Source organism: Paroedura picta, chromosome 4 (genome assembly GCF_049243985.1).
Source record: "Paroedura picta isolate Pp20150507F chromosome 4, Ppicta_v3.0, whole genome shotgun sequence".
NCBI classification, from domain to species: Eukaryota; Metazoa; Chordata; class Lepidosauria; order Squamata; family Gekkonidae; genus Paroedura; species Paroedura picta.
The window spans coordinates 50,066,003-50,078,527 of NC_135372.1; the positions used below are offsets into that span (position 1 = coordinate 50,066,003).

The window sequence follows — 12,525 nt, forward strand, 5'->3', positions numbered from 1 at the left end:
GGTGGATAGTGGTGGTTTTCCCAAATCAAACCATGAACGGGGGTGGGGCATATGTGGAATTTCTCTGAGGTTGTTCCCACATGCAGTGACCATATCCTGCTGAGAGCCTCAAAGTTTGGTGGTAGGAATCCTCTCCCTTTCCTCTGAGAGGAAGAATATTTCACAAGTAACTCCTGGTTCACAAGTAACACACACACACTTCTTATTATCGACTCTGTTTATGTTCTGCCTTTCTCACTGACACTCAAGGTAGAGTGTGTGACTGTCCATTTTGGTGGGGAACTGTGAGCTGGCAAGACCCAGTCTGAAGTCGTCCCTCAGCCATAGACTCAGTGGACTCCACCTCATGCCCCACCCTATCACAATATGAGAATAATCATAGGTCACAGGTCTGCTTGAACGATGGCTGATAGTGTGCATGAGAATTAACCACGCGGAATCTTTGAACTGTGCTGTCAATCTGAGGACAGCATCCATGGATTTTGGTGTTGCTATGTGCAGCACAAAATCTTTAAGAAAGAGGGAAACTGTTTACAATGGCTTTGTTTCTTCTTATGTGGAAACAGAAAAACAATACAAAGTTGCAGCCCCAAAGCGTTTGAGCTGTTTTCATAGACTCCTTATTAGATATAGAAATTGATTGTAGTGATTTAGTTTTTTTTTCTTTTAAATGTGGGGAATAAGGGGATTATGTAAGAACAAAAAGAATGCTGGAGGGGGGGGGGGTAGATTCATTCTATTAAGCCATTGCTTGATACTGTCAGAAGAGCTCCTCCTGCTGGTGTCAAGAAACATAACATAGAAAGAAAATCAATCTGTAGATATTTCCCAATAAATTGTAGATGAATGGGTATCCCAGCCTACAATATGTAGCTTATTGCAATAAACTTCATGTTTCTTTGGAGTCATGCTTTCCATATAAATAATATCCAACATGTATATATCCATTTAAAAGTAAATCATTGCTGAAAAGTAACCAGGCACTAAATAGATTCAAGTGGGTAGCTGTGTTGGTCTGAAGTAGCACAACAAAAATAGAGTCCAGTAGCAACTTTAAGACCAACAAAGATTTATTCCAGGTGCAAGCTTTTGAGTGCATGCACTCTTCCTCAGACTAGGCACTAACTAGTGATCCTGCTCTGATATAATTTAACTACACTTTAAATTTGTAATTTAATTTCAATAACATTTAAATATTTAGTCATTTGTAAAGATCTTGTTTTAAAGTGTGCTTTAAAAAGGAGCTACTGGTTGGTGTTTCAAAATTTTTGAATATATAATCTTTCTTAAGAGAAAGTACATGACTAAATTTTTTCCACCATGGCAAGTGACATTATATAATCCTTGGATTAGTGATAGACTGAATGTGGGTGAACAGACTGAAATGTAATCATATATCATAGAGTTGGAAGGAACCTCCAGGGTAATCTAGTCCAACACCCTGCACAATGCAGGAACTCACAACTACCTGCCCACCCACTCACAGTCTGCCTAAGTTAATAAAATCAGCATTTCTGTCAGATGGCTATCCAGCCTCTGCTTTAAAACTTCCAAAGAATTCACCGCCTCCCAAGGAAGCCCGTTCCACTGAGGAACCGCTCTAACTGTTTAGCCAAAAATTCTTTTGAATTAATTTAAACTCTCAGGGGCAACAGAAACCAAATCTGCTCCATCTTCTATATGACAGCCCTTCATATATTTAAAGATGGTTATCGTATCACCTCTTAATTGTCTTCTCTCCAGGCTAAACAGACCAAGCTTCCTCAACTTTTCCTCATATGACTTGGTCTCCAAACCCCTCATCATTTTTGTAGCCCTCTTCTGGACACAATCCAGTTTCTCTACATCTTTCTTCAGTTGTGGTGCTCAAAACTGAACACAGTACTCCAAGTGAGATCTAATGAGAGCGGAGTAAAGTGTCAACATCATCTCACATGATCTGGACACTATACTTCTTTTAATACAGCCCAAAATCCCATTTGCCTTTTTAGCTACCACTGCTGACTCGTACTCAGTCTACTAAGACCCCCAGATCATCTTCACATGTACTACTGCCAAGACAAGTCTCACCCATCCTATAAGGTTGCATTTGATTTTTCCTACCTAAATGCAGAACTTTACATTTTTCACTATTACAATTCATTTTATTCAATTTAACTCAGTTTTCCAGCCTATCAAGATCATCCTATATCCTGATTCTGTCTTCTGGTGTGTTTGCTACCCCTCTCAGTTCAGTGTCTTCTGCAAATTTAATAAGCACTCCCTCTATTCCTTCATTCAAATCATTTATGAATATGTTGAATAACATAGGTCGAGGACAGATCCTTGAGACCCTCTACTCATCACTTCTCCAAGATGATGAACCATTTAAAAGCACCCTTTGTATGTCATCTGTCATCTCTCAATCCACCTAACAGTAATAGGATCCATACCGCATTTTACCAACTTGTCAATAAGAATATCATGTGGAACCTTATCAAAACCCTTCCTGAAATCAAGGTAAACAATGTCCACAGCATTCCTATGATCTAGTGAAGACGTAACTTTATCAAAAAAAGACATAAAGTTAGTCTGGAATGACTTTCTTGAGAAAGCCATACTGAGTCTTAGTAATTACAGCCATCTGCTCTAGCTTCTCAAGGACTGACTTTTGATGATGTGTTCTAAAATTTTGCCAGCTATAGATATCAACATGATACGTCAGTAGTTACCTGGATCCTCCTTTTTCCCTTTCTTGAAGATGGGGACAACATTTGCCCACCTCCAATCTTCTGACACTTCACCCATTCTACAGGAATTGTCAAAAATCATGGACAGAGGCTCAGAAATTACATCTGCAAGTTCTTTTATTACCATTGGCTGCATTTCATCTGGCCCAGAGATTTGGTTTCATGTAAAGAAATTCATGCAAAGTTGGGTATGATAAGGGACCAAAATGGTAGGGACCTCACAGAAGCAGAAGAGATTAAACAAAGGTGGCAAAATTATACAGAACAACTATACAAGAGCGAGCTTAACATCCCTGATGACCACAGTGGGGTAGTTACTGACCTGGAGCCAGACATCCTGGAATGTGAAGTCAAATGGGCCTTAGGAAGTCTGAGCAACAATAAAGCTAGTGGTGGTGACAGCATTCCAGTTGAACTATTCAAAATCTTAAAGGACGATGCAGTAAAAGTGCTACACTCAATATGCCAGCAAATTTGGAAAACTCACCAATGGCCACAGGATTGGAAAAGGTCAGTTTACATTCCAATCCCAAAGAAGGGCAATGCCAAAGAATGTTCAAACTACCGCACCATTGCACTAATTTCTCATGCTAGCAAAGTTATGCTCAAAATCCTACAAGCTAGGCTCCAGCAATATGTGGACCGAGAACTTCTAGAAGTACAGGCAGGATTTTGAAGAGGCAGAGGAACTAGAGATCAAATTGCCAACATACGCTGGATCATGGAGAAAGCTAGGGAGTACCAGAAGAACGTCTACTTCTGCTTCATTGACTATGCTAAAGCCTCTGATTGTGTGGAGCACAACAAATTGTGGCAAGTTCTTAAAGTGATGGGAATACCAGAGCATCTTATTTGTCTCTTGAGAAATTTATATGCAGGTCAAGAAGCAACAGTGAGAACTGAACATGGAATCACTGACTGGTTCAAAATTGAGAAAGGAGTTCGGCAAGGCTGTATACTGTCGCCTTGCCTATTTAACTTGTATGCAGAGCACATCATGAGAAATGCGGGATTAGAGGAGTCACAAATTGGGATCAAGATTGCAGGGAGAAATATCAACAACCTCAGATATGCAGATGATACCACTCTAATGGCAGAAAGTGAAGAGGAACTAAAGAGCCTGTTGATGCGGGTGAAGGAGGAGAGTGCAAAAGTTGGCTTGAAACTCAACATCAAGAAAACAAAGATCATGGCATCCGGCCCTCTCAATTCCTGGCAAATAGAAGGGGAAGAAATGGAGATAGTGACAGATTTTATTTTCCTGGGCTCCAAGATCACTGCAGATGGGGACTGCAGCAAAGAAATTAAAAGACGTTTGCTCCTGGGGAAAGCTATGGCAAATCTAGACAGCATCCTAAAAAGCAGAGGCATCACCCTTCCAACAAAAGTACGTTTAGTCAAGGCTATGGTATTCCCAGTTGCAATGTATGGCTGCGAAAGTTGGACCATAAGGAAGGCCGAGCATCAAAGAATTGAGGCTTTTGAACTCTGGTGCTGGAGAAGACTCTTGTGAGTCCCTTGGACTGCAAGGCAAACAAACCGGTCAGTCCTAGAGGAGATCAGCCCTGACTGCTCTTTAGAAGGCCAGATCCTGAAGATGAAACTCAAATACTTTGGCCACCTCATGAGAAGGAAGGACTCCCTGGAGAAGAGCCTAATGCTGGGAGCAATCAAGGGCAAAAGAAGAAGGGGACGACAGAGAATGAGGTGGAAGATGACAATGACACCGTTTGTATGTGTATTGTTAATTTTTTTTTATATCCACTGGCACAAAATAACCCATTAGAAAATCTATGTTCAGTATATTTGAGTGAAATTTTTCTGGAATATTTTAAGTATTCTTGCAATCGTCACAAACTTTGAGGAGCAAAATAAACTGGTTTGGTAGCATGACCCTCCAGCATGCTAGAGAAACCAAATCCAAAGGGAATCTCCAACTGACTCTCCTCTGCCTGCCCTCCAAGTTTGATGAGAACTGGATGTATAGGGTCCGAGTTACACCTTCGCAAAGAAGGTGCCTCCCAGGAAAGTACTTTCTGAGGAAATGACCAAATTAGCAATACACATACATTGTCATTGTCATCTTCCATTTAATAGTTATGACCATGGTCATTTTGACAGGTGCCATTTCATGTTGTTCAGGAGTGTATATAATAGATCTGGTGCAAGCTAGAAATATTAAAGTCACATGGGATCTCCCCTGAGATGCTCCTCCACATTCTCTCCAAGTTCCACCCCTATGTTGCTTTGAAGTTTGGTAAACTCTTCGACTAGGTAGAGATAATCTGTCTGGAAATATATCAATTTGCCAACCTGCATGAACTTCATTGAATAGCTTGAAAGTTCCCAAAAAGTTTGTGCCAGTTGTGAACTACAAACCGGCCAAAATTAATCACAAACTTGAGTTCATGTGCCAATTTCTGCCCCTCCTAAGTCTGTAAACTTCTTTGTTCCACTTTCTTTTTTGTTTAGTAGCAGTCATAAATACATTGATCCTTTCGTACAACTACACTAAATACATTGTTTGTACGACTTTGAAATAGGAGCAAGTAAGCCTTAGGGATCTTCCATGTACCGGAGTATCGGGATGGTAGGACAAATTTGGCATTGTTGGCTTACTTCTACATGATGTAGTGTGATAACTGAAATGAAATCTTGGTACATCAGATGTCTCAGGCAATGTTTCTGGCAACAGGATGTCATATAACAGTTGAACTCAAGCCTCACTACAGCTGCATTTTTAGGTACAAAGTGTAACTTACAGAACCATGGTTCTGCATTTCACCAGCTAGTTCTGGGTCTGTGAGTTTGTGGAACAGTCTAAAGCGGGAATCGTCAACTCCCGGGCCGTGGCCTGGCACCGGGCCGCCAGCAGCTGCGCCTCCCTCTCCCCCCTCCCCCGAAGTGAGAAGCTCACTGGGCCTTGAGTGAATTGGTCACTTCGGCGGCTGCTTTGCTTGTGGCCTGGCGAGCGCCGCACTGCGGGGGGGAAAGAGGGAAGTGCGGCCACTGGCACACCGGCAGGCACAAACGCACGTACACGGAGCTGCCGTGCATGTGCGTTTGCACCCACCGGCAGGGTGCAAACACGCATGCGCGGCAGCTCCATGCATGTGCAGAAGCTCCGCACATGCACATTTGCATGGAGTTGCTGTGCATGCGCAGTGTCTGGGCCTTGCTCTCCCCCCACCACTGCAGGCCGTTTCCCAGCCTTAAAAAGATTGGGGGCCGTTGGTCTAAAATATCCCACCCAGTCATCTTGCTATGTCCAGCAATGTAAGACACTAATGTTCCATCCCATTATTATATGGGACATAAATGGGCTTCTCACACTGACTCAGTGAAGGTCATTTTCTAAGAACATAAGAGAAGCCATGCTAGATCAGGTCAGTAGCCCGCCCATTCTGGTTTGTACCTTTTATTGTACAGGATAAAATCACCTCAGGCATAAAGTGTTTTAGAATGAAGTGCCATAAGAAATCCCGCAGAATGTTATCTGAATGTTCATTGTACTTACACATTGAAGTGGGTTCTGAAATGGGGCACCTCCCATGTTCCACAGTGAAGATGGGGGCAAAAATGCATTCAGCTTCTCTACCATTTCCCTGTCATCCTTTAGGAATCTTTTTACTCCTTGATCATCCGAGGGCCCCACTGCCAGGTGGATGGTTTTCTGTTTCTAATGTATTTTGAGGAAAAATTGTCAGCCTTTTCTTTTGCAACATTTTCTTCAAAGTTCCTCTCTGTTTGTCTGACTTGCACTTTATTTGTCAAAGTCTGTTCTCCCTTTTATTTATCTCATCCAGACTAGATTTCCATGACTTAAAGGAATTCTTCTTACCTTTTATTGCTTCCATAACTTTATTTGTTAACCATATAGTCATTTTTTATACCTTTCCTAGCCACCTTTTATCTGTGCTTCCAGGATTGTAGTGTTCTTTTTATCCAAAGTGGACAAAATACTAGGGTCAGTGAGAGTGACCACTTGCCCCCTTGATTCCTTCCCGTTGTGGCTTCTTAAATCAGCTGACCAACTGATAGGTGAACCCATGAGAGAGATTATCAACCTCTCCCTTTCTTCAGGAGATTTCCCTGAGACTCAAGGCGGTGGCGGTTCATCCCCTCCTGAAGAAACCAGGCAGAAGAAGCTGTTGCAGGAGGATGCTGTAAGTCTTTTGTCTGTTTGTTTGTTTACTTGCTCATTGACTGTTAAGGGATTCTTTTCCTTTAAACTTGGACTTTCTGGCCAGTGGCTTCTGAAAGCATTCCACGGAGGGAGACACTGAGGTATTTCCTACATGGAGAGGTGATTGTGTGGTTAATAAGGTTTACTTCAATTTTTGCATTGTGTTGGCAACTAGTAGAAGAAGCAGACTTTTCACTACCTGAAGAAACCTTAAAATGGCTTATAATTGCCTTCCCTTCCTTTCCCCACAACAGGAACCATTTGAGGTAGGTAGGACTGAGACAGCTCCATAAGAACTGCTCTATGAGAACAGCTCTAATAGGACTGACTAGCTCAAGGTCAGCCAGATGGCTACATGTGGAGGAATGGAGACTCAAACCCAGCCCTCCCCATTAGAGGCTACCGCTCCTAACCACTACACCAAGAGAAAGGCAGGGAGAGGGGGTGGTCATACCACAAGTAATTTTCAAGAATAGCCTCTCTATTTATTCAGATGCCAATGCTACTGAAACCTGAAATTGCTCCTCTGTTGAATATGCATGTAGGAAATAAGGGTGTGCAGCCCAAAGCAATAGTTAACTTCCTCTTCCCTGCCTGATGCTTCCCCTCTCCAAATTATGCTTGTCCTGTTACTTATAAGATATTCAGGAGATAACTGGGTTTCTAGAGCAGGGTCTCTGCTCAGTGCCTCTGTCTACCTTGTAGAGATGGGTTTGGATTCTTTGGCAAATCCAGACCAATCCAAACAAATTCTGTGAGAAGAGTAGGAATTTCCTTTCCACTCCAGCCCCAAATATCCCCAGAATACCTCTCCTGAGGGCAGGGGTCCAGAGAAAGAGCCAGCGCAGAGACCTGGAGGCCTGCCATGGCACCTGGGACATTGCCATAGGGTCTAACCTGCATATAGAATCATGTCTTTAACATTTACTGACATTTGTACGAAAGGAGGCTGGTTGGTTCTGCTGTTGCATTTATATGGCCTGTGTTCACTTTGTATAGATGTATTGCTCAATTATAATTGATACCTCTGGAGCACACAGACTTTTCACTGCTGCAGTTCAGGTCTGTCACAAGGGCCATTAAGCAAATGTGAGTTTCCTTTGAACAGGCATGCCCAGTGGTTTCAAACTGACCTCTGGATGGACTGTCACTAAGTTGTCAACAGCTTGTTATGAATAGTATATACAGGAGAAGAACAAGTTGACCTTGAACTCGGCCAATGTTTTATGAATAGCACCCATATTCCCAGGGAAAAAAGAAATCTGAATATGTTTTCCACATTTTTTTTTAAACCCTACTTTCCTTAAGGCTCTTTTTGGTGCCAAACACTTTTCATCTTATCAAGGTGCTCATTACAGAGAGGGCCTGGAAAAAGAAGAGCATCGTTTTAATGATGAATTTAATGCTTGCAGAATGTAAGGAATTGATCCTATGGCCGACTGACTGGATAGCTTTCCCCAAAGGCTACACAGAGTGTTGCAATGCTAACTATTACATCCTGTCATGCCACGCCGAAGCAGGGATAATTTATTTTTGAGGAGATCCCTCTCCACATAATTAGTCCTTAAAAAAAACACCTTTGAGCAGAGGTATTTTAAAGTAAAAGCTATTTAAATGCCCCAAACTCATGATGCATTCACCTCGCTTGAGCCCAGCAGAAAATCTGCTTGTTTTTACCAAAATGGATACCACGCTCTGTCCCAAGTAAACAGGGTGGGTTATATATCATTGATCATCCTCTCCACTAGAGCAGGGGTAGTCAACCTGTGGTCCTCCAGATGTCTATGGACTAGAATTCCCATGAGCCTCTGCCAGCAAATGCCAGCAAATGCTGGCAGGGGGCTCATGGGAATTTTAGTCCATGAACATCTGGAGGTTGACTACCCCTGCCGTAGAGCACTCTCTTTGGTTTTATAATTTAAAACCACCGACACAAAATGAGAGAAACTTGAACCCAAATCACAAGTGCCTTGCAGGAAGCTTCCTGCATGGCCATCACTCATCAGCAGCCATGGAAGGAGATGCAGAACCATTGGCTGAAGCCACTCCCTGTGCTGGCCTCATCGCAAAGCCAGTTCTGTGCACATTAACAGTGCCATCCTAAGCAAATCCATTAAAGTCAGTGGGATGATTCCAGCGATATACAAGGGACCTGCAAACAGAATAAGTGCAGGTCAGCTTATGCAAGATCTCGAGCAATGCCTAGTGCTTTTCTCCCTTTATCTTGTAATACCCAGGAATTGCTTATACAAAGTATTGAGAAAATGGAAGAGCAGCTTGGGATACCTTATTTTTAACTTAGCTCACTGGTTTGGTGTGACTCCCCCCCCCCCCATACTCACCCACACACTTCTGCTAGGGCCAGGGTCCTACGAAATGCAGAAATCTTATGGTGAATCCAAGCTCTTGGACTTAGAAGTGTATAACTCTGCTTTGGATTGCACTCTACGAACAGTAAAAGGGCTGAAAAGAGATCTGATGCTGCCTGTGCCATGGCCAAACCCTGTGTCAACTACTAATTTAAAGCAATCATTGTTCAGCTATGAGCCAAGGAGCTTTCAGGTACCTGCCAAAGCGTTTTGCCTGCAATCTCTGAAAGAGCTGAAATCACCTGTCAGAGAATCAGAAACTAGGATGGCCTGCTTCTTCCTGTATTCCCCCCACAGGGCATTAAGGTCAAGCCAGCAAAATGTGCTTTAATAGCCATACTGATACCCTTGTCTGAAGAAGAACTCCAAACTTCTCTTTTAAATGAACACACTTGAAAACCTAGGCAACTCTAGAGGAGAAGAGCAGGTATTTTGTACCCCGCTTTTCTCTACCCTAAGGAGAAAAGCAGCTTACAAACGCCTTCCCTTCCTCTCCCTACAACACACACCCTGTGAGGTAGGTGGGGCTGAGAGAGCTCTGATAGAACTGTGACTGGCGCAAGGTCAGCCAGCTGGCTGCCTGTGGAGGAGCGGGGAATCAGACCCAGTTCTCAGGATTAGAGGCTGTTGCTCTTAACCACTACACCACACTGGCTCTCAAGAGGAGGGAAAGCGGCATGGTATCTCCTGGCCTCATCAACAGCTAAGCAGTGATGGTACTTGGGAGAGAAAGAGGAAGGCAATGGCAAACCCCCTCTTCTTATCACTGGCCTTGAAAGCCCCTTCCTGGGGTACATCAGCTGTGACTGGACAGCACTTTACACACAGGGAGAGACAGCTCTAGACACAATAAAATGGCAACAGTTGCTGGTGCAAGCTAATGGCTAATATGAAGCCCTCCCCAGTTCACAAACTTCTTAGCCATAAATGCCCCATATGCAACATTGAAGGGCTGTTGTAAGGATGACTGGAGAATAGGATGAGTGAATGGTATTATGTCCTGGCTGTGGCTGGAGGGCAACCTAGCTGAAGCTAAACAGGGTCTGTTCAGTGCCTAGATGGGAGGGTCTTTCTAAGGGCTTCAATCATGCTAACTTGAGTTCTTTTACAGCAGTCAGTTTGGCCAGCTTGGTATAGTGGTTATGAGCAGTGGCTTCTTATCTGGAGATCCTGGTTTGATTCCCCCCCTCATCCACATTTGGTGTAGTGGTTAGGAGTGCGGACTTCTAATCTGGCATGCCGGGTTCGAATCTGCGCTCCCCCACATACAACCAGCTGGGTGACCTTGAGCTCGCCACGGCACTGATAACACTGTTCTGACCGAGCAGTGATATCAGGGCTCTCTCAGCCTCACCCAACTCACAGGGTGTCTGTTGTGGGGAGAAGAATGGGAAGGCGACTGTAAGCCGCTTTGAGCCTCCTTCGGTAGAGAAAAGCAGCATATAAGAACCAACTCTTCTTCTCCTTCTCTTCAACATGTAGCCAGATACTGTTCTCTCAGAGCTCTCTCAGCCTCACCTCCTTCACAAGGGTGTGTGGGTGATTGTAAGCCAGTTTGAGACTCTTTTCAATAGGAAAAAGTAGGGTACAAAAAACCCAGCTCTCAGCTCTGAATGAACTAATATTTTTTGGGCAGGGGAATTCCCAAAGGCCTGTGCCCTCTGCCACTAACAAATTTTACCCTGCACAGCTGGTTCTACTTAGAAAGGTTTGTAGGGCTTTTGCCCTTTGTTCATTTATTAGGAATAGCAGGAATGGCTACCAGAGACAGCCTCAGCTGGCTGCTAGAAGTCAGGCTGTACTATGTAATATAGCAATATTATGGAACTGAGTGAGCCTGCATTGTGTGCATCACGAAGAACAGTTTGATGAAACATCTTGACCCAGGATTTCTATTACCAGTTTTAATTGAATTTGGTTACCTATTTTCAGAAGAAGAAGAAAAATATATAAGAGCTGAAGTTCAGAATACCCGATTGTACCTCCAATGTTGGCATTTCAGACTAAATTGTTCCTTGTTTCTGTGCTGTAAATGAGAAAATATCGTTTCTGCGATTGCCCCTCTGGACTGTGCAGCGGTTCTGAAGGCACCGGTTCTGCCGTGGCCTTTCCTCTTTTCCAGTGGAAGGGAATTTCTGTCCCTCAGCTCTCAAGTCAGTAGCATTCATCTTTAGAGAGGTATGCCAGTTCTCTTTATAGGCCTGCTAATCTGTGCCTTAACAAGAACTGCATCACCCCTTGTGCTTGCTCTGAAAACCCCTTTGTCATCCCCCCCCCCCACCCTTTCCTGCAGAGCATAGTTTACTATGGATACAACGAGACACAAACATCAAGTGAGAATGTGTCGTTCATTCAATCTGGAGTCTGGGCAGTCCGGGTGTCTCTTGTGCCAGAGCTCTCCCATTGGCAATGGCAGAGCCAGTCAGGGTTTGCCTTCGGTGTTAAGCAGGGCGAAAAGGAAACCTGAGACCCGTTCCTTGTCTTCTGACACACTTACAAGACAAACACATGCTCCATTAAAAATAACACTGCTTGGCTATGCTATGCGGCCCTCCCATGTGTCTGGCATAAAAAAATGTGCTTCAGTGTGCAGTGCTGAGCTTCTTAGGAGATAGTGTTACCACTCGGCATTGAGGCGCTGCTGAGAGCATGGAACAGAATGTGGTCTCGTGTTGCACCAAAGGACAAGCTCCTTGCAGCATCAACACTGAAGCTGAGCACTCTTGTTCAAAAATGTTGCACACAGTTCAGTGCGGAAGCTCATAACTCGACTAAAACTTTGTTGGTCTTAAAGGTGCCAGTGGACTCCGATTTTGTTCTGCTGCTTCAGACGAACACGGCTCCCCACCTGAGTAAAAAAAAAGAAGTCTCTGCTTATATTTGCTTAATGAAGCAGTCAATGCAGAGTGTAGAGCCTTCTGTTTATCATGTCTTTGTGTTGTCAAGAGTTCTGGGAAGGCGACTGTAAGCTGCTTTGAGCCTCCTTCGGGTAGGGAAAAGAGGCATATAAGAAGCAACTCTTCTTCTTCTTCTTAATGCTCGTTCAGCTGATCTAGAGAACAACTCAGCTTCCTTTGGTTAAGCACTAAATTCTTTTTGCAGAGGGCCTCGTTCTCAGGCACATTCTCAGCCACACGTCACCTGACAATAACAGCAGCCTGACAGAAAGCAAGGCGAACCTGGGTATATGTAAGGAATTCCTGAACTCTTCTGATAACATTTCAGGAATCTGAGGGAAAAT

At 43.7% G+C, this 12,525-nt stretch overlaps 1 protein-coding gene across 6 annotated transcripts in view; it reads left to right on the forward strand.

Annotated features, from left to right (window-relative positions):
• Positions 1-12,525, forward strand: part of LOC143835330 (uncharacterized) — a 337,087-nt gene that overhangs the window by 301,572 nt on the left and 22,990 nt on the right. For 4 of the 6 annotated variants that reach the window (XR_013230097.1, XR_013230098.1, XR_013230099.1 and 1 more), the window contains one exon: positions 6,813-6,895. The exons of the other annotated variants lie outside the window; for them this stretch is intronic. Coding sequence is in view for 1 of the 4 variants with exons in the window: in XM_077332770.1 (XP_077188885.1) it covers positions 6,813-6,895 (83 nt within the window). In the remaining 3 variants the exon portion in view is untranslated. The remainder of the gene's footprint in view (positions 1-6,812; positions 6,896-12,525) is intronic. 6 annotated transcript variants of the gene reach the window in all.